Source organism: Barbus barbus (genome assembly GCF_936440315.1).
Source record: "Barbus barbus genome assembly, chromosome: 29".
Lineage (NCBI taxonomy): Eukaryota > Metazoa > Chordata > Actinopteri > Cypriniformes > Cyprinidae > Barbus > Barbus barbus.
In genome coordinates, this window is record NC_136757.1 from 24,460,448 (window position 1) to 24,484,250 (window position 23,803).

A 23,803-nucleotide genomic window follows, 5' to 3' on the forward strand; every position below is an offset into this window, starting at 1 on the left:
GATCAGATGAGGTTATGAGAAAAGTCTCATAACTTTTACCCACGTTGGAAATAACCCAGACTGGACAGTTGTTTGGACAAGCTTTGTACCTAGAGGCACAAAACCGCATGACAGCAAAGAACAATGAGGGGAAGAAGAAGTATTTCTCCAGTATTTGTGGTCGCGGTGTCTTTAATCGAAGCTCCATATCTCTTGCGCAGATCCAGGTGGCTGTTCCCAAAAGCCTTCTGCATCAGTACTAAACTGCATAATTCTGTATCAGAAGTGGCACTTTTGTGCTCTTATGTTGTGCAAAATACCCCATAGCAAGTTTTGCTTGTTTACACAACAAAAATAAGAGGTATGTTCAGAATATAGTATTAGCATAACTGTCTAGTGTCTTCTATTTCTGCAGTATATAGTATGTATTGTATACTGTCCACATTTTCTGTATGCATTAAGATGTAAAGGTAATATTTTATTATAGTTTAGCAGATGTATCTGTAATATCTCTGAATGACTATAGATTTCTTGCAGAAAATTGAACTAAAAATAAAGAGTTGATTACTGCTTGCCACTCACTGATGTGGCAGTTATTAATGTGAAAAGTACTTAATGTTCTGTTTACAGACAAGTTTCATCTGTATCCCAGTTCTCTGTCAGAATCGGATCAATAAACCACATCATTTCATTTTTAATCTTTCTGGGGCCTTTCAAAGCTGCAGCTGAATGATGAACAGCAGTCGTGACCAGCGGTCTCACTCCCATGCACATTTTTTTATTGCTCCCACAGTGGCATGCTACATTCTTCCCTAGAATTCAGACTGGAGACAGCCAATAGACAGCAGCTGCCCCATTCCAGATTTACCTCCTCTTATATCAGCATAAGAAAAAAGATCACAGTTTATGTTAACTAAGCTTCTCTTAGATCAGCACAGAAGAGATGGGATGGGATGTGACATACTCTTTTCAGCTTGATGTGTAAAATACCACAAAATGCCACCATAACCATTATTATACCTATACTGGGGGATTTGATGGTCACCTTTTCACTAATAGAACTATTTTTGGGACAGAAAATATCAAAGAGAACACACTGATTCTTATGTGTTATTTAAGGCACAACATTCTGTATAAATATGCATAGTTGAATAAAAATCATACTATAACATGCAGCTCTGACCAGCGCTCCCCTAGTATAAGTGGCAGCTCTGATGCCGCTTTGATTCGGTGTAAAATAAATGCAGCATTAGTGCAGCTTTAAAATGTATTATTGTTATGGCAGAATATTTTTTAAAATGTATTTATATAAAATTATTTATTTAATTTTACATTTTCATTTATTGTTTTATGTTCATCATTTAATATTTAAAATTATCTAAAATATTTTAATTTTAATTTATTTGTATTATTTTTTATTATTTAAAATTAATTAACTAAAATTAATTAATTTCTGCACTTATAACTTTTATGTATTTATACTGCCTCTGTGCAACATTAAATAGTGTAAATGCACTTTATTATGGTAAATAATATGCCATAATAAAGAATATTATTTTTCATAATAATGAAAAATAATATTCAGATAGAGCTTTTGTGCCAAGTTGGCATTAGTGGATCATTTTGCAGCAAAGCAAGCTGTGTTACTTTATTCACCAGTGAAGGTTATATTTTTTAATACAGAGAGAGCTGAAAGACAATGTTTTGCATAGGATTTCAGGTTCCCTAGTGTTTTGTGCAGCTTTCACTGCTGAAGGTTATCAAGCCAGTGCTTTTGAATGGGAAATCAGCTGATGCAAATAAGCGTCTGCAAAAACACATCCACTGCATCACTGCCAACTTTCCTTTACACCTTTGTGTAACGCTCACTTAAAGAATTACATAATGAACCTGTGATGATGCATGGCTGAGCCAAAGGTTGACGAGACAAGAACCACTTTAGTTTGAACGACTGCAGGTCAATCAGTGTCACAATGTTCCTGAATATAAACGGAGATGATTCAGTTAATTATGACTCTAATACTAGCTTGCATCAATAAAAGGCAAAGTACATTTCTCCCATGCATTGACCCATAGAAAAATGTGCAGTTTTCATTTGACACGTTACATAACCATGTTCCCTGAGGTTGTTTCAGCCTGTAGGCTATTTAGCAGGCGGTCATGATCACTTCTGTCTTGTGACATTTGTAAAAGCATAATAAAATGCCTTCTTGAACGTTGCTGACCCTGAATTTTCTTCTTTTATTTAGAATGTGACAATAATAGCTTGTTTTAAAACCGCTGTATACATATACCACTATATGTAGATTCTCTTACTGGAAATAATAAAATAGGTGTGCCAAATAGTTCTTGATCCACTATTGGCAAGATCAGAGAAATGTACTGCCCACATCAGATAACTGTCTATCCATTGAAAGCCATACAGTATATATAAAACTCAGAATAGAGTGCATTAGAGCCTGTCCCCACTTTTCAGCAGTGTGGTACCAGAAATATAAAGAAGATATATAGGCTAGAAATATATAGAAAATAGAAAATTATTTATCATTTCATTATTTAGAGTTGTTTATTATATTTATAGAAACAATATATTTTAACAACATATTTCAATATTTTTTTCAGTGTATTTTAATATATATTCTCTGACTCTCTGATTGGTGCAATCTTCTGTACAGAATCATGGGTATTGTAATTTTTCTTCACAAATTCCATTGGCTAACATAAGCTGAAATAATGCAAACAGATGGCTTAAAAAATACACCATTGACAACCTCAGAGTTCAAAACAGGCCTGTCTTTAAAGGTTTATAAGTTATAGTTAAAAAATAATTTCCCTATGGATAAAATGAATGGAGTATTTACTTCCAAAACCCGACTGTTGCACTCTGTGCTGAGATGTTGTGTGTGGTTTCTATGGTTGGAGTAGTTCAACCATAGACATATAATATATATATAGCCCTAATATATATATATATGTCTATGGTTCAAACTCTTTAGTGTCACAAATGGTCACATGATATGTCTATGCTGTTTGGATTCAAATCTGGCTCAACTTTTCAGTGGCACCATTTTTTAATTGAATGCAACAAGGAATAAGATTTTAGAGCTATGATGAAAATTAAAATTTGAAGTGAAGTATGTAATTTTTTTAACTCTTTTACCTATTAGATTTGTACAGTTCTCTTTAGTGATGCAAATTGTGCAAAAAATTATACACTTCAACTTAGTTTTCCAAAAATTATTTAATACTTAGGACTGGTTCACACCGAACCAGTTTTTTTTCCATTCCACTACTTTTCCATAGTTTTTCTGTGTAAACACACACTAGATGGGCATGTTTGACCAATGCACTCGTGTCAAGTGTGAGCAATGCCTAATTGCAGTTGCAAGCACCACTATGTCTCAGTTCAAAGTGTAAAGTGATTACTCAGACTAGTGTAGGAGGGCAGACCCACCCTGCCCTTGAATGCCTGTCAATGAGCTTGTTGTAGTGATTGGCTGCTTTATGTGTAGGACTGGACCAACATTCTCACATTTAGTGTTAAATGTCAGAGAGCAGTGTGTTTTAACTGCACTGTGGGGGAGAGACGAACGGAACTGCAGGCGATGTTGTTGATCTCACTTGTTTCATAATAACAATGAAATCTAGACATGCATATCCTGTTCTTTTGATTTTCAAAAAAAGCATCAATTGCCTCCAATGGCAACGTGTCCCCAGCCAGCAACAACAGGCTCCTGGATAGTCTCTTATTGTCAAATACAGTCTGAGGGAGTTTTTGTCCCCTGCATGGATGGGGCTCAGTCACGGGGGCCTTTTGTTTTAGTTACCATGCTATGAGTCTTATGATCAAGTTCAAACATCTCATATACCATGCCTTTCTATAAGCAAATGTCCCTGCAGCAACCTGAGAGAACTTTCAGAAATCATTCTTCTAATATGCTTCTAATATTTTGTGCTCAAGAAACATTTGTATTATTATGTTGAAAACAGTTCTGCAGCTTAATATTTTTTTGTAAACCACAATTCATTTTTTTAGGATTCTTCAACTAATGGACAGTTGAGAAAAAATAGCATTTATTCTGACCCCAAAATTTTGAAAGGTAGTGTGCTGACTACTCCTGAGGATTTCATGAAATAGTTATTTGCTGATTCAAGTATTACAGAGGTCATTTAATTCCATGGCTACTTCACAACATGCAATGACTTAACAGGCACAGTAAAGGGAAGTGCATAATGGTTTTCTTATCACAGGGCTGGACCTCAGCCAGAGTGAGAGTGGATCAGCAGGTCCAACTCCATCCTGGGCACACCATTATCAGATAGCAGTGTAATAAAAGTGCATAAAGAGTCTTATTATGTGCCTGGTAGACATCTACCTTCCATATCTTTCAGTTATGGCTCATTGCCTTTCAAAACATGTTATACCTGAAGAGTGAACTGAATTTTATTTTTAAAATATTTGTAATTCTGCAGAGGAATTTGATCATTTTCTTACTGTATGTTTTAGTCAGAAAAATAGGCTTACCATATGCAAGTACATAGCATACAAAAATAGTTAGATAAATACATAACACATACGTTTTCCTGCAAGGGGTGCTTTTTATTTGCATAATTGTTTATAAAGGAAGGTTGTGTCGGTGTGTGTATTTAATTCACTAAAAAGAACGGAATCAAAAGAATCATTTGTTTCGGAATTTAAGTACACTGGATGCACTGAATGTGCTTGAGTCACCTTATAAGAACCAGTTCGCATGAGTAACTCGTTCTTAAATGCTCAGTATGTTTTTGATTCATTAAAAATGATTCATAAGAGTCATTAGTTGGAGATTTCGACTACAGAGGATTCTTTGTATGTGTTTGATTCGCTAAAAAGAATCAATTCATAAGAGTCATTCTTTCAAGAATCGGACTACGCAGGATGTGCTGAATGGGTGTGATTCACTAAAAAAATATGATTAAGAGTCGTTTGTTTTAGAAGCAGACTACACTGGATATGCTGCATGTGTTTGATTCACTTAAAAGAGCCGGCTCATTAGATTCATTCGTTGGAGAATCGGACTATACTGGTTGCGCTGTATGTTTTTGATTCACTAGAAACAACTTACTTATGATAAAGTCAGTAGCTCAGTGATCTTATACCGTGATTGCACTATGGATTCATTACTGATGTTATGACGCCATTGCTGGAAAACCTTTCAGAGTATTTTACTATGGTATGCATTGGCTGAAGTGTTGTTTAAAAATATAAAATGGTTCTTTGTTCCCAAACCTAATTAGGACACAGTGTACCACTTTTGGTTGGATAGCACAGAGAAGGTAGCTCTATACTGCCCTCTCGAGTACTGCGACCCTTGCGTTAATACTTGCAGAAATTATGTTTGTGGCCTCTCTCTCAAGCTGTTTCACCTCTCTGCCTTTCTTTTTTCTTCTGGTTTCTCTCGTTTGACTTCCACGGTTAATCGCTCTGCCCTTGCTACGAGTCAAGTCTTTCAGCAGTTGGTCTGCTTGATCACCTGGCTCACATGGCTGTGCTCATGCTGAGTTGAACTCGCCCAGAATAGTAAATAGAAGTGTAGCCTGAATGTCGTCCCTTCCCGTTAACTCATTGCTCCCTTTCTTTATCTCACACTTCCTCCTTCTGACACTCCCCTGCTGCTCCTCAGAGGTCTTAAGATAAGCTGCACAACAAATAATTTGTATTTTATTTATTTATTTTTCTGAGAGGACTGGAAATGACAGAGAGGATCCCCTTAATGCAGTAGTTTCCAGTCCTGCTTCTGGGGGGCCAGTGTCCTGCAGTTGAGCTCCAACCTGCCCCAAACACACTTGCATGGAAGTTTCTAGTAATACTGAAGACCTTGACTGCTCATTTTAAGGGCAAATATCTGGACTTTTTATAAAAAATAGCCAAGTCTTTATTGGTATTTCTCTTCATTTTCTACATCTGGTAACCAAGATTTGATTCAGTGAGGGGCTATGCCTCCTCACTGACTGTATCTGTACAGCAATAATTAGTATTTACAGTTTCATTGTACTCATGTGAAGTTGTGCATATTGTCCAAGTTCAACTAATTTCTCTAAAATGCCTTTAATAACATCATATCCAATTATAGCTTTTAGCGAGAAACATTCACACAGTACACTAAGCCAGTTATGTAATGATTGTCACTGTATCCAATTAACGAACTGAAGAAAGAACCTCGAGTGCAGAACAAAGAGTGCATCTGTGAGGCCTGTGCCTTGTTTGATACACTCCTAATCCACTTCTGTAGCTTTAATCCCTCAATTAAAATGAATGGACATGAAATTTTGACCCTCTCACTCATAAATAATTATTTTTATAAAGTTAGAGTTAAAAGTTAGGTTTTCACTTTAAAACCACGTTAAATCAGAATTTGCATAACTGCACATTGTACAACATTTGGGAGGGAAAATTGAGAATAAACACGCATTTAGGCTAAACTGTTAGAAGTAATGTACAAATGTAGATTTTTTTTTCTGCGTAATGAGGACATGCTTTTAGTAAACTAAATAATTTTTCACTTGGGTTACATTGCTTACATATATTGTGTCAGACCTAACGATCTAAAATAATTACTATAATGTTGTACTATTGACCTGAAGGAATTGACATCACTTGCTCACCAATGGATACTCTGCAGTGAATGGGTGCCGTCACAATAAGACTCAAAACAGCTGATAAAAAAACACCGTAATCCACACGACTGCATGTTTGCAATGAACAAATCCATCATTAAGACGTGTATAACTTCAAGCTGTTGCTTCTAGCTAAAATACAAGTCCATAATTCGTAATATTTGCTTCTCCAGTGAAAAAGTCTGAATCAGGAGAGAAATATGCAAAAATAAATCACCATTTACAACTGGAAACAGTCCAAGACAGTTCTAAACAAATAATGCTGGTGGATTTTGATGTGAGAGGACAACAGGGGATGGACTTTCTCACTAGAGGAATCGTTATGATGTTAAAACGCCTTAATGTGGATTTGTTTCTTACAGTCATGCAGCTTTTCACTTCACAAGATGTTAATTATTATATGCTTTTATCAGCTGTTTGGACTGACGGCACCCATTCACTGCAGAACATCCGTGAGCAAAAATTTTTAATTTCTCCAAATCCGCTCCTATGTTTGCCATTCAGTTAAAAACCTATAAGCTAAAATATACTTTGAAATTTGAACGGTTGATGCCACTAGAAGCTTTTAGATTCTGACCTCACAAATGCTAAGATCCTCTCCAATTAGTATGCCAAACTAATTGAGTTATTAATTGTACCAGCCAAATCAACCAGAGTAATCAAGGGTACGTGTGCCCCTCATTGCCTGCGGTGGACATGGCCACTGTTTACAAGTGCTGAACCTGGGCTCATAGCAACCACAAAGAGAAGAAGGAGAGAAGAGATAGATAGAGAGAGTGAGGACAAGTTTTTAAAGTGTTATGGTGATTGAATCATAAGTGTTTTTCTGTCCTCTGTCCTCTTAATGTCTGGCACATGCTCACATATCTTTAATACCATTAAAGGGCACTTGCCTCTTCTGAGAGCACTTCACAATCCATGTCTTTCCCACTGTCAGTGAAACATAATTAGTTTGTGCTTCTTACAATGGGACTATTGTTCTTAACTGGATTATAAAAGAGCATTTATATTACAAGGGTATATGATGATCGGGCCCTCCAGTTCAGGAAGACGTTACCGTAACTTGCATTAGTTGCTTTGCTAAAACTGATGTTTGGTTATTCATTTCTCAGACAGTTAAATATTGACTCTTGTATCCATAAATCATCTTACTGTATATTGACACTGCTTTTATAATGATTTGGCTTTATCATAAAAGCAGTTATTCTTTGTGTATTTATAAAGACACACATCCGTTCAAAAGTTTGGGGTCAGCAGGATTTTTTTAAGAATATTAAAATGAATACTTTTATTTAGAAAGGACGCATTAAGTGGATCAAAAGTGACAGCAAAGATATTTATAATGTTATAAACGATTTCTATTTCAAATAAATGTGTATTAAGAAGCAAATAAGCATATTAGAATAATTTCTAAAGGATCATGTGACACTGAAGAGTGGAGTAATCATGCTAAGAAATTCAGCTTTGCATCACAGAAATGAATTACATCTTAAAATATATTTAAATAGAAATCAGTTATTTTAAATTGTACAAATATTACATAATATTACTGTTTTTATTGTATTTTTGGTCAAATAAATGAAGCCTTGATGAGCATAAAAGTTAACTTTTGAATGTCAGTTGACCCACGATATGTAAAAATGTATTATTTTATTTATATTAATTATATAAATATTAATTATATATCAGATAGTTTTGAATCTATGTAATAAAAAAACGAATTAATGTGCCAAATTGTTTGCTTAGCAATCGTAAACAACTTGATTGTTATAATAAAATTATTTAACTTTTTTTATTAAATATTGGTGACTTGCATTTGCATTTTATAAAATCCCTAAGGCAATCATTTTACACCCCTTAACTATGGTAAAATCACTCTAATGCATGGCCTCTTGTGTCATATTGCGTTGTTTGATCTTAATATTTCATGGTGTACATAGCTAACCATTAAGCGTATATTTAAACACTGTAAATGTTGTGACGTACGATGTGCCTAAGCTTTGTTTTGATTGTTCTTCAGTGCTGATGTATAATTAATGACAGTTTTGTGGTTAATGACTCAAGAAGAAAGTTGCCACTGGCTTGTTTTGCTCCCAGTGGATTGTGTAATAGATCTGGATAACAGTCTTCGAGTGAACTGATACGCAGGTGTTAGACGCTCCTCAGACAGCAGCTGGTTATCAGGAGCAAACATCCACACTTTCCCTGTGTTTTACCCTTCTGCAGGCTCACCGATATCAATGTGCTGACACAGAGTGAATGGCACATACGTTTTAGAGTCACAGGCTGCTCTTAACTCTGAATAAGGGCTTGCAGTTTTTTTATGCAGACAGTCTGAAAGGCCATTAGTTGTCATTTACACAGACTGTGAGGCCCTGCACTCTGTCTGCTGACTTTATGATGCACCGTTTATTCCGTGCTGTAGATACAAACACACACTTAGGTGGTCACAAGATCAATTTAAAACAATTCTGCATTGCCTTAATGAGAACACCTGAAATCAATCTTTCATTAAAGGTGAAGTGTGGTTTATGCATCACCAGCTTTTGAAAATGTTTGAAAATGTAAATATTATTTAAATAATATTAAAATATAAGTTAAAATATTTTATTTAATTTTTTTGCTTTAAAATATACTACTGTTCAAAAGTCTGGCGTCTGTAAGACTTTAAAATATTCTCACCACAAATACATTTATTTACACAAAAATACAGCAAAAACAGTAATAAAATAAAATATTACTACAATGACTGTTACAATACAATAACAAAAATACAATAACACAATAACAAAATAACTGTTTTTTATATATTGTAAAGTTTAATTTTTAAAAATTTAATTTATTCCTTTAATAACTAATATTACATTAATAATATTTTTAAAAATTAATATTAATCTATAAAAATTATAAAATACAAATTGACGTAACAATAGCAATCAATAAAAATTAATAAAAAAATTATTTAATAGTGTACAAATCTTACTGGTAAAAATCAAATGTTTTTATTTTGGGTTGAAATATAATCTTAACATGTTCTTGACAGATTTTCGTGATTCACCCCATCTTATTGTGTGCTATTAAATTAGTTTTTTCAGCCACTGCCACACACTAAAGGACATACCCCTTCCTATGCTCTGGTTGACAGGAAGAACATCCATTCTGACCCTGACCTCTGCTTTCCATCCAGTCCACATGACTGAGCCATGCAGGAGCGCTGAACAGCAGACCAGCACCTGTGTTCCCAGCTAAAACAAGGTAAACCCTAATTGCATCATATTTTATTTGCAGAGCCACACATTTTCTACATTTACAAGCCACTCAATTACTTTGGCAGGATATCCTGTGGTCTGTGTCAGGCTCCTTTGCAAATCTGATGGTATACAACTGGACAGAGCCTGAGGATGTTATTTACATATGCCCGGCTTATGGTTGTGAACTAGACTTGTCTAACATTTAACTCTTTATTGCTTCAGATGTCATCAGCCAAAGAGAATGGAGTCAGCGGGTCTAGCAATAACAGTAGAGAGAAAACATACAAAAAGGTCAATTGTTTTTCATTAATATTTTCTTTATACCTACCATACTATAAAATATGACCTTTTTTTATTTAAAAAGTACAGTTTTTGTGTCATTTACTAGCTTTGTGTTTCATGTGTTTATGTGTATATGTTTGATTTGTATATAAATATGAACCACAGTTGCTTTTTATATCAGTATTACTAGATCTAGTCCATTGCCATTAAATTAGAAAATGAGAAATTAAAAAAATGCAAGGACTTTCTATTTAATTGAAAGCTAAAATTTGATTGAATTTTTTTTATATGTATATATATATTTGCTAGATATTATATAGACCAGGAAATAAACCAAATATAGAAAAATTACATAAAATAATATTAAAACTATAAACAAAGTACATACATAGACATACACAAATAGCGAACTAAAAATACTTTGCTCACTTGTGGATGAATTTTCTAAAGCAGGACCTTTGATTCCATGACTATGTATAGCAATTACATGAGAGTGTCGCTGAATGTTGATAAAACCAAAAAAGATCAAAAAATTGTCCGCCAACACCTCTGTTCAGTGAAGAATGAGCTACTTTTTTCCAGTGACCTTATTTTCAGTTTCTCCAGTGACGAGTGTAGTATGTTGATAATGTCCACCCTCCTAAATGCTGGTATCAACAGAGGCCTATCAATGAACTTTCCAAAATTCCAGGATTTTACGGTGTTGGCAGACACTACACACTTGTAGCCTACTTTTCATGCTAAGGCTGATCAAATATTTCCAGTGAACCTCGCTCAAGAGTTTTGACCCATAAATGTCATTTGTTTAACCAAAGGAGATTTAGGAGGTGAGTTTAGTGTTGCACGTCTAAAAAATGACTTCAATAATCCCACATAAGAGCAGGTTTGTAATTACTCGAATATACTAATTTGTTTTGCTTTGTATTTCTGGTATTGTTACAGACTACTTCATCTGCCCTAAAAGGAGCTATCCAGCTTGGCATTGGTTACACCGTGGGGAATCTGACCTCAAAACCTGACCGAGATGTGCTCATGCAGGACTTCTATGTGGTGGAGAGTGTGTTTTTACCCAGGTATGAACAGAGGACAGTGATGCAGACATGCATGTTATTGTCAAAGTGGTCACAGTTTCTCACCCATTGCATTTAGTTTGGGTCATCTGCTCTTTGTTTCTTCTCAAACAAGGAAATCTTAACATCAGGGCATTTTGCAGTGATTAATCACACACAAAAGTCTGTGTATCATGAGAACTAGAAACTTGAGCTCATGCTACATCCTGCACAGTTGATTCTCGCACAAATGATTCCCAAAAGGCTCTTTAGCGTGAGCAGAGAGTTTAAACAAGATTCAAAGGGATAACACTGATCCACTAGCATGACTTCCTTATTTATAGAGTTTGATTCTCTCACTAGGGATTGCACTCCAAGTTGCATGTGCTCGCCCTCAAGTTTGGACCAATTTGACAGTCTGTGGCTGTGTTGGAGATGGATTACTAGTGTGCTAGTTGCTGTGTATACTTTGTGATGCTTGCTATTTCAAAATAAATAAAGCATTATGCAGAGTTTGAAGGAAATTTTGCATACTGTACTTACTGCTTACTAGGGATGTGCAGCAAAGCCATTATTTGTATTTATATTGGGTATGATGAAAATTATTTGTATTCGTATTTGCATGACTTACAGTAAATTAGATAAACTATCAAAGAGATAGATTAATAATTTCTTTAAAGCACATACTGTATACTTCATACCCAGTTCATACAATACTGTTTAAAAGTTTGGGGTTGGTAAGATTTTATGTTTTCGAAAATGCTCACCAAAGCAGCTTTTATTTGATCACAATTACAGTAAAATAGTACAACTGTGAAATATTATTACAGTTGAAAATAACCGTTTTCTATTTTAAAATGTAACTTATTACTGTGATGCAACGCTGAATTTTCAGCATCATTACTCCAGCCTTCAGTGTCACATGATCCTTAAGAAATTATTCAAATGTGCTGATTTGCTGCTCAAGAAACATTTATTATTATTATCAATGATTAAAAAAATTGTGCTGCTTTATATTCTTCTGGAAACTTTAATACATTCTTTTTTTTAATAGAAAGTTCAAAAGAACATGTAAAATATCTTTCTTTACTGTCACTTTTGAGAAATGTAATGCATCCATGCTGAGTAAAAGTATTAATTTCTTTAACAAATTCAACTGACCCCAAGCTATTAAATGGTAGTGTAAATTTAGTATAGTAAATAGTAGTATTGATTATGCATAACAGATGTAGGCTAGTATGTATTCTTGCATGCTTTAGTTGCACTTGGAATGACAATTGAATAAAATTAAATGACAAGTGCATGATTCACATTATGGCAGCAATTTTCTAAAAATACCATAACAATTTTATTAGGCTATTGGGCTTATACATAATAATAAAATAGGGCACCACAGGCATTTTTTGTCCGTCTTTGATATTTTTGACTCTGACATAGCATCAGATTGTAATTTGTTACATGTGATGTCTAATAATAATATTTTTTATTATTACTCCGAAGCTTTTATTATTAATTTTAAAGTCATTATTTATTGTTTTTCAGGTAATCGGGCACATGCTATACTACTGAAATAATAGAAATATACTGCTATGCTATTCTGAACATATTTACATTCATGCATTTGACAGAATGCTTTTATCCAAAGCCACTTACATTGCATTCAAGCTACACATTTTATTAGTTCTTGCTTTGCCCGGGAATCGAACCCATGACCTTGGTGTTGCTAGAATTATGCTTTAATGTGTAAGCTACATAGACTGCATTACCAAAAACAAGGGCAAGAAAAATTATGCATACATCTATGAGACAGATTTGCACATGCGGAAGCCCCATTTTTCAGAGTAAGGTCAGTCGTCTGCCCCTCATCAGTCTGCTATTGTTTTAGTTCATAGAGAAAAGCTCCAATTCAGAGGTCAGTTGTAAATTTTGGATTGGGTTACACAATGGGGTTTGATAGCGAGACATAGTCTGCAACAGCTAATGCTCAGATCTCATTCAAGTGCCCTGAAAAAAACAGCAACTCACTAACCTTGTGAGGGATCACAGGCGCTTGTTGTTTATCGTTTCAAAGCAGTATTTTGAGTGATTATGACATCATCTGGCCCGTTCAAGTCACACTTTTAGGAATTATTCAAACGGGGTTAATCCAAATACTAATGGCCTGTCTCATAATAGCAAAAGGCCAAAAATGGGTTACAGGATTTGTTTTTTTCCCAGGGCTTGCTTACATTTCATCATGTGTAACTGATGTGACTGGCCCTGGTCTTTAGTTTGTGTAATCGTTAATAGAGAAAGACTAGGACCTCCTTGTCCTCAGGCATCAGTTACTGTTGTGTGTCTCTGGAAAAGATTACCCCTGGTGTTTACTGCTGGTGGGTCACATTGCAACAAGAACGCACTCAATGGGGCTCAGAAAGATCAAATGTGTCTCTGTTCCTTGGGCATAAAGAAGCATTTAGGTTAGGTAACAGTTTCTCACAATTTCTGGTCTTCTCCCAGGATTATGTTTACAGACAGATCCCAGATTCTACCCAGAAGCCTCTTGCATTGGGGAATATGAGAATCATTAATACAACACACAGTTAATTCATGTATATGCTTAGTTTTTTTGTGATACCTTAAGCAAATACTTTCACTTTTGCAGTGAGGGGAGCAACCTGACTCCAGCACACCATTATCCAGACTTCCGTTTCAAGACGTACGCACCACTGGCTTTCCGCTACTTCCGGGAGCTGTTCGGGATCAAGCCAGATGATTACTTGGTAAAACACACTTTTCGATTTCTATTGGTTTTGGCCACTCTCTTGACTTCTTTATTAAAGTCAACATGAAACACAGTTTCTTAATACACTGTTAAAAAGTTTGGGGTCAGTTAGGTTTTACTAAAATAAATGAATTGTTATTCAGCAAGGTGACAATAAAGGCATTTATAAAAAGAACTCTATTTCACATAAATTCTGTTCTTGGTTTTATATCAATCAAATAATCCTGAAAATATTATTAAGCAGCACAGCTGTATTTACCTTTAATAAAAATAATAATAACAATAATAACAATGAATGAATCAATATTAGAATGATTTAAGGATCATTTGACACTGAAGACTGGAGTAATAGCTGTTAAGAATTCAGCTTTTCATCACAGAAATAAATTACATTTTAAAATATATTAAACTAGAAAACAATTATTTCAAATTGTAATAATATTTAACAATTTTACTGTATTTTTGATCAAATAAATGCAGCCTCGTTGAGCATAAGAGACTTTCATATGTTTTCATATGTTTCAAAACATGTACATGTCTTAGTTTGCATGATATATCATTACAAAGAAAAAAATTGAAAGATGAAATAATTTTTCTTTGTATTCTTTCATTAAAATATAATGACTTATTTCGCCCTCTGAACATCTTTTATTTTTGTATATCACAAATCCTTTTTGCCTTTAAACGCCTTCCATCCAACCATCTGTATTATTTTTAGTGCGTAACACCAACTTTTTGCAATCCAAAAACTGTTATAGATAAAATTAAGTACTGTCTTTTTTTTATCTTTTTTTTATTGAAAATAATGTTTATCTCAGAAATACATCATATTATGAAAAGTAATGATGCAGCGAATGGGAAATGCAAACCAGATGCATTCATCAACTGCTATGGCACTGATTAAGCACAGATTTCATGTCCCTATTAATGCCAAAGCTATTATATGACTAGTTCCCTAAAATGTCCCTCCACCTGAGCCCTAACAAAGCATTTTTATGTAATTTAAAGTTCAGTGGCTGCTTACATCAGGTGCCAGTAAAACTGACCACGAGTATTACTGACCCCTGACGAACTTCACCGCTGCCCCTTGCCAACTGTGACTGGCAGGAACTCAGAATCTACATCCTCATTTGTAAATTCCCTGCAGGGATTAGTGGTTTGGTTTGATGTGTTCTCGCTATGTAAGAAGTGTCCTGGCACATTGAGGTATTGGAGGTGTAACACAGCACTGCACTGCAACACAGCCTCGCTCTGACTCGCAGCCACTGCAGTGCCTCTGCAGCACCTCTGCAGCTCTTGTACAGTTTGATCTGCGTGTTTGCGTGTGTGTGAGTCAGGGTGGATGATGCTGATTAGGCGTATGATCTCAGTCGAGCTGTTAATTGCCTCCTCTGCTCTTTGACATCTAATGGCCTTGTAATTAGCCCAGCAGAGCGGTATCGCTCCCAGGTGCCTGATAGTCTGGTCTTCCTGTGTAATTTGTGAACCTGCATTATATCATCCCCTGTTATAAATCTATTGTGCGCCGCCTTTAGACAATAATGTTAATTATAGTATATGCAATGCAATGCAGATGTTGGGTTTTATGATGCCCCTAATGACAAGGGAATACCTGTTTACATAATACCATTCAAAAGCTAACTTTTTTGCATTCTATATTTTGCATGTGAATGGGAGATCCTTTTTATTTGCATTTACAATGGACACACTTCCAGAAAAATCTGCACGAAGTGACTCAAGCGCACAGTAGCAGTATATCTATTTAAGTTCAGAGTTCTTAAAGCTCAAGGGGTATAACATGGTAAACGCATTTTGGTAAAACATGGTAAATGTGTTTTCTATTATCAGGGAACATATATACTAGCATTCAAAAGATTGAGGTTGTTAAAAAAATTTTTTTTATTGTTTTGAAATAAATCCCTTGTGGTCACCAAGGCTGCCTTTATTTGATTGAATACAGTAATTTTGTTAAACTTTGTCAGTAGTCTCGCTACATTTAATGTTTATTTAAGTGGGTTGCGTTCCAGTATTTCCCAAATACAGTTAATTATGCATTTTATATATTATAAAATATTTAAATTCTTTGTGTAAAAAGTATCTTATATTTCGGCAATCTGATTAAATGGTCAACATGATATTCGTTCATTGCTCATTCATACATGATAAAGGAATAGTTCACTCAAAAATGAAAATTTGCCATCCAAGATGTAGATGAGTTTGTTTCTTCATCAGAACAGATTTGGAGAAATTTACCATCACATCACTTGCTCGCCAATGGATCTTCTGCAGTGAATGGGTGCCGTCAGAATGAGAGTCTAAACATCTGATAAAAAGCTCACAGTAATCCACAAGTAATCTTAAGAAGTAAGACTCCAGTCTATCAATTAATGTCTTGTGAAGTGAAAAGTGAGAAGAACCAAATCCATCATTAAAGGGATAGTTCACCCAAAAATGAAAATTCTATCATTATTTACCCTTATGTCGTTCCAAACCGATAAGTCCTTCGTTCATCTTCAGAACACAAATTAAGATATTTTAGATGAATTCCGAGAGCTCTCTGACCCTCCCATAGACAGCAAGGATCCTAACACGATCAAGGTCCAGAAACATAGTAAGGACATCGTTAAAATAATCCATGTGACTTTAGTTGTTCAACTGTAATTTTACGAAGCTACGAGAATACTTTTTGTGCGCAAATAAAACAAAAATAACAACTTTATTCAACAATTCGTCTCCTCCGCGTCACCCTGGTGCCATTTTGGAGAGTATCATATACTTAACGTATGCAATGTATCCACGTCCATGCGTGCATAAATTTTTTATTAGTAATATGCATTGCTAAAAACTTCATTTGGACAACTTTAAAGCTTTTTTACACCCTCAGATTCCAGTTTTTCAAATAGTTGTATCTTGGCCAAATATTGTACTTTGGCAGAATTAGGACAACAGAATTTTTTATTTTTGGGGGAACCATCCCTTTTAAGGCATTTTTACCTTCAAACCATCACTTCTGGCCAAAATATATTGTCCTCAATCCATAATATGTGACCTTGGACCACAAAACCATTCTTAAATCGCTGGGGTATATTTGTAGCAATAGCCAAAAATACACTGTATGGGTCAAAATGATTGATTTTTCTTTTATGCCAAAAATCATTAGGATATTAAGTAAAGATCATGTTCCATGAAGATATTTTGTAAATTTCCTACTGTAAATATATCAAAACTTTTTTTAAATTAATTGTTTTTATTAGTAATATGCATTGCTAAAAACTTAATTTGGACAACTTTAAAGCTTTTTTACACCCTCAGATTCCAGTTTTTGAAATAGTTGTATCTCGCCCAAATATTGTCCTATTCTAACAAACCATACATCAATGGAAAGCTATTTATTCAGCTTTCAGATGTATAAATCGAAAATTTTTGAAAAATTGACCCTTATGACTGGTTTTGTGGTCCAGGGTCACATATTGCTTTCTCCTGTGAAAAAGTCGTCTAGTCTGAATCGGGGGAGAAATATGCACAGATCAAATGAAAAAAGTCCAAAACAAAAGTTCTAAACAAATATGTTGTGGATTTTGGTGTGAGAGGGCAACAGGGCATGGACTTTTTTGGATGGCCTGAGGGTTAGTAAATGTTCTGCAATTTTTTTTTTTTTTGGTGAACTATTCCTTTAAGTTCTTTAGTACAAGAAAGGATACGCTACAAAATGTAGATGTTTTGTACTGTAACTGGGCACTAAACATTCAAATGTCTGTATAAAGTAGGAGCGAGGTCTAAAATGCAGTAGAAAATGGTCAGGCTAAGATGAAAGAAAGTGATGTTTCATGCTCTTCTGATTTTGTTGTGTACATTTTTATAATTATGTAGATAGGGCAGAGGAAGCACAAGCTAATTAAAAAGCCCCATGCAAGCGGGATGACACGCAGTCCAAATGCAAATGTCCATGTGTTTGGGCTGGAAGTACAACGTGACTGTTGACTTTCATTAGGCAGGCCTTGAATATGAGTGTCTGGCTTCGGTTCAACACTGTCCTCATGCTGCTGCTGCATCCCAGCCTCCTCAGGGAACCCTTCCAGAAAACTCAGTAGAAATGTTTGTTTTAAGACCTCATAATGTTAGGGTTTTTTATGCAACCCCAATTAAACCACGGGACTTCCAGGCAGTAATAAACTGATCTTACAATGTGTAAGGCAATCTGTTTTAGGAAACACTTTCAGTATACTGCAGCCACTCAATTTGGTGATGTTTTATAAGTCATGTGTTATGAATAACTCCTTTCTTTTGGGTTTACTCTTTGTTGCCAGTTTAACATAAATATGAATTGGTGTTGATTATGTGTTTTAAAGCATATATTTAAAACACAGGTAAAAATAGATGCTCTTTTGTAAAGGTCCCAGAGTACCTCATTATAAATTGCACACACTGTTTATCTGTGGTCTTAAGCATTTCAGACGCCCACTTTTTCAGAGGCCTTGGTTTCTATTCATTTTCTTTATAGGGACTGTCACCGTTAAATCAAACATTTATATATTTAATTTCCTCTTTTTTTTACTTTTTAAATTTGATAGTAATTGTAATTTTACTTTAATTTTACTTCTGGGCCAATACTGTTGTGTTCTATTTGAAGACTCGTATTATGTTGTTTTAATGGATTGTTTTTGTTGTAATCCTGCAGTATTCCATTTGTAAAGAGCCCCTGATTGAGTTGTCTAATCCAGGCGCCAGCAGCTCGCTCTTCTACCTGACCAGTGATGATGAATTCATCATCAAAACCGTCCAGCACAAAGAGGCAGAGTTCCTGCAAAAACTGCTTCCAGGATACTACATGGTAGGTCTCAGTAGAGTACAGACTCATTCATCTCCTCAGTGAAGAAAGCTGAGTAAAACACTGTGACTCAGTATAGATTGTTCTGTTCTCACTCATCTATTCTATTTTAGAGGATTGTTACTGGTGTTTTCAAATGGCTGTTGATTTAAAGTTACCCTTTCTCATCAGCTTCACTATTGTGCAGCTACTTTTTGTGGATTAAATGAGCTACAACTATTTCTAATAATTTTATATATATGTGTGTGTGTGTGTATATGTATATATATATATATATATATATATATATATATATATATATATATATATATATATATATATATATATATATATATATATATATATATATATTATATATATTTTTTTTTTATTTAAATAGGATTATTTAAAAAAATATTTTAAAGTTTTTTGCATGCATGTTTACTAGAAATATACATGCAAACTTACTACTTAACTTTTAAATATTTTATATATAGTATTTATATATACAGTATATATATATATATATATATATATATATATATACAATATATACACACACATATTTATTTATTTTATAGGATTATTTTAATAAATATTTTTTTTGCATGTATATTTCTAGTAAACAGGGTAGGCCATTGTGTCACTCGGTGCATTATATAATATAAAACGCTTCTCATATTTATACACTTATTTTTCATTGCTTAATGTGAGTGTTACATTTTTAAGGTATCTTACTGACATAGAGGACTAATTCTTCATAGGCAGGTCATATATGTCCTCTGTGTCTCTTTTTCCAACCATTCCAGTTCAGTGTTATGTGTAAACATTATTGCTAATAGTCATGAATAACTGACTAACAAACCTGATTTTTGAAAAGATGAACTTGAGAAGATTGTTAATGTACAAACTCAGCAGTCTGACTTGCTGTTATAGATGTATGGAAGTATGAAACCAAAAAGGTTTCCAGAACTGTCTGTCATTGGTTGATCACTTTTTTAGTGTTGTTGCATTAGGCTGGTTGGGACGTTCACATGAACAACAGTGTTTTTGATAGTGTCAAAGAGCCACAGTATGACTTACAGTTGACTATAAACATTAACATGGAAGAAAGTATTTAAATTTCAAAAATTGCATTTCCTTTTATTAAAGCTATTTATTTTCCTCAGAACCTCAACCAGAACCCAAGGACTCTCCTTCCCAAGTTCTACGGCCTGTACTGTGTTCAATCTGGAGGAATCAACATTCGTCTTGTGGTTATGAACAATGTTCTGCCTCGGTCTTTAAAGATGCACTATAAATATGACCTGAAAGGCTCCACGTACAAGAGACGGGCGTCACGAAAAGAACGGGAAAAGGCCTGCCCCACATATAAGGACCTAGACTTTGTGGACATGCATGATGGCTTGTACTTTGACACAGAGACATATAACGCCCTGATGAAGACGCTACAGCGAGACTGCCGGGTGAGTGCTACTCTATTTTGGCATTTTTCAAACAAAAAATGAGTGTCGTCTGCTTGTGCAAAAGTTGTGGGTGGTTTCCAGAGCACTGCTGTGGTTGTTAGCATGTTTGGAGTTTTGTGTAGCGTGAGTCCAATAGAATAGAAAGCAATTTGGAAGCAAAACAAAAACAGGCTTCTGAGGTGAATCACAGGGAATCGAGAGGAGGATAAAACAAATATATTTTACACATTTGAGTGGCTCAGTTTCTCTGGCGACCAACCTTGATTTGATCAAACCTGATTATCTGGTCTGAGTGTCATCACAGTGTTGGATTAGAAGGTATCTCATGACAAATTGCACTTAAGTGTATCATATAGCTCTTGTTTCACTAGAATAATAGAACTAGAATAATAAGTTAAAAGCCATTAGAAAGTCCTTCTATTTTGTAATTTACATTGCTAAAAATGACATATTTGCTATCAAACGATAGAGCTATCATTTGAACAATTCTCTAAAATTTTTAAATTTTTGTTCTAAAAAGATTTACATGCAATTTTTCCTTTATTTCACAATTATTTTAAATATTATGATATCTGTCTCATTAACATTTCAATAAGCAATGTAAACTACTGTTCAAAAGTATTATTTATGTATTTATTTTAAGAAATGAAACACTTTGCAGCAAAGGCACATTAAATTGATCAAAAGTGACGGTAAATATATTTGTTATATTACAAACATTAGATTTCAAATAAATGTTGTAATGATGCTTAAAATTTAAATTCACATAACAGAAATAAATGACATTTTTATAAATATATTAAAATAGAAAACATTTATTTTAAATTGTATTCATTTTTACACAATATTATTGTTTTTACTGCATTTTTGATCAAATAAATGCAGCTTTGGTGAGCATTTAGAAAGAGACTTATACAAATCTTACCAACCCCAGACTTTTGAACAGCAGTGTACATGGAGAGATAATTGCCTGTTGTCTTAAACTGTTGACAACATCACAAAAACACTCATTACATGAACCCTCATGAGATAAAAACATGTATTAAACACCTTAAAACACCACAGATAGACCTCAAGACTCAGTACTTGAATCACGCCAAGGATAACAACAATCAGCGAACTAATGTGCTTGAGGATCATTCTTACATTACAAGACAGTACGTTTCTAAGCTTGACAAGAAAATCAACAGCATCAGTGTAAATAGAATTGGAGAAGGTCAAGTGATACAATTGCATTAAGTATGAGAGAGAATTGAACAGAACCACAAAACTGCTTGTTATTTTGAGTGTAACATAATAGAAAGGATGCATTAAGAAGGATTTTTTTATATGCATCTGTTGTCATGTTTTGTGTTAAAAAAAATGGTGCTTAGATTTCCCAAGATTTAATAGAAATCTGCACTTTTTGGAACCACTTAGAATCTTTTGTTCCTCTAATCAACGGTAAATATGTTTTAGTCTCATCCTCATGCACAAGCACCCGGAAAGATGCCGCAGTTTCACGGAAAACAAGTTCATAATAGTCTTCAGCTCCACAGTAGCTTATTAACAGATTCAAAATGTGCTGTCTGGCAGACCTCTCCGTTCAGCTGGGAAACAAACCGCATAAATCCAGTCTGGCATTCCTTTCTATTTCAGCAGATCAGGCTGGCCACATGGTCTGGTAAATATTGTTGTTTTTCACATGATTTAGTTTTGTTTTCCATGAAATGAGTTGTAAACAATCAGATGGTAATTTCCATTACTGCTTAAATATTGGGGCTTGGTTGATAATGTCTGCCCTACATGATCTGTCAGTGTTTGGCAACCACAGATTAGCAGCATTCGTTTGTTCTCCGAGGAAGCCATAGGTGTTGTAGGTGATTGTAATGGCATTGCTGTGCGGTTGTTGAATAAACACCACTTCTAAAATTAATGTAGTTAGAATAGCTTAGATACAGTACCGTTCAAAATTTGGGGTCAGTAATATTTTTTTAAAGAAATTAATTGATACATTTATTTATAAAAGGTGAATAAATTGGTCAAATGTGACAGTAAGTGACATTTTTTGGTTATGTAATGTAACAAAAGATTTATATATCAAATAAATGCAGTTCTTTAAGAGTCTTGGATAAACTGCGTCATGGTTTCCACAAAAATATTAAGCAGCACAACTGTCTTCAACATTGATGATAATAAAAAAAGTTTCTTGAGCAGCAAATCAGCATATTAGAATGATTTCTGAAGGATCATTTGACACTGAAGACTGGAGTATTGATGCTGAAAATTCAGCTTTGCATCACATAAATAAATTACAAAAATGTTTACAGTAATATTTTAAATTGTAATATTATTTCACAAGATTACTATTTTACTACTGTATTTTTGATCAAATAAATGCCGCCTTGGTGTGCCTAAGAGACTTTAAAATAACATTTAAATAATCTTACTGACCCCAAATGTTTGAACGGTATCCTAATTTGGTCTTTTGTTCGAGTTCATACTGAAGTCTGTCAAATCAAAGTAAAATTTGGTAGAAATTTGATACTTAAAGGGGTCATCGGGTGCAAAATTCACTTTACAAGTTGTTTGAACATAAATGTGTGTTGGAAATATGTGTACACATCCATCCTATAATGATAAAAATCCACGCAGTCTGTTTTTAAAAAATTGATTTTTTAAATCCGCCCCCCCCCCCCCACGATTGATTGACAAGTCCGTCTTACCTTAGACCCCCCCCCTGAGTGAGCTGTCCGCCTCCGGTGCAGGGGAAGACGTCTCCGATTAAGCGAATGAGGTGTTTAGTTGTTGGATGTAATAATAAATATAGCAGTCGTCATTTACTCCCGGCATCTGAGCCGCTGAGGATTAACGTTACTTTCATTTTGAAGGGAATGTGCCGATCCCCGATCTGCCTAAATGCGTCTAAGTTCGCCCAAATCATTCGTGATCCAGCTTTATCTACAGAAGAAGTGAGTATAAGGGTTTTTATGAATATTTGCAAATTGCCTTTCCTAATAATGTGCTAGTTAGCCAGTTTCGTGGCTGAAGTTTAGTATACTCCATAGATATATATACCTAGTTGCCTCATTATGGACTGTTTCTATGGGCCGCGATATGTAAGCCATCCACCATTTTTGGAACGGTCTGCGAATCTTTGAGCGCATTGACTGTGTCTACAACAGCACGTTTTACGCTTATATATCTTTGAATATTCATTGATTACTATCAAAATATCGTCAAAGTATCTAGAGCGGTCGAATAGGGAATCTATGGTCTGCTCGTCACTCCACGGAATAGAGGGGCGGAGTCAGCAAAGCTCACTAGGATTTAAAGAAACATGGACTAGAACAGCGTGCTGAAGACAGAGCTGATTTTGACAGGGTAAAGGGTTTTTTGGGGGTTTTTTTAACCAATGTTATAGACTTTTCATTAAGACCATAATGAATCATATCAACTTGTGTAAAATGGCCATCTGATGACCCCTTCAAAGGAACAATTCACCCCAGTATTTAAGTTTTTTTATTATTATATTTTCTTCTGTGGAGCACATTAGAAATTATTTTGAA

The 23,803-nt window shown here is 34.6% G+C and overlaps 1 protein-coding gene across 5 annotated transcripts in view; it reads left to right on the plus strand.

Moving 5' to 3' along the window:
* LOC306848991 (phosphatidylinositol 4-phosphate 5-kinase type-1 beta-like) overlaps window positions 1-23,803 on the plus strand; it is a 55,355-nt gene that overhangs the window by 1,125 nt on the left and 30,427 nt on the right. For 4 of the 5 annotated variants that reach the window (XM_079383797.1, XM_079383795.1, XM_079383794.1 and 1 more), the window contains exons 2-7: window positions 9,782-9,891; window positions 10,110-10,178; window positions 11,112-11,242; window positions 13,863-13,980; window positions 18,661-18,813; window positions 19,959-20,255. In XM_079383797.1, coding sequence (XP_079239923.1) covers window positions 10,110-10,178; window positions 11,112-11,242; window positions 13,863-13,980; window positions 18,661-18,813; window positions 19,959-20,255 — 768 coding nt within the window. In that variant the 5' untranslated portion in view covers window positions 9,782-9,891. The remainder of the gene's footprint in view (window positions 1-9,781; window positions 9,892-10,109; window positions 10,179-11,111; window positions 11,243-13,862; window positions 13,981-18,660; window positions 18,814-19,958; window positions 20,256-23,803) is intronic. The other variant, XM_079383798.1, reaches the window with a different exon arrangement.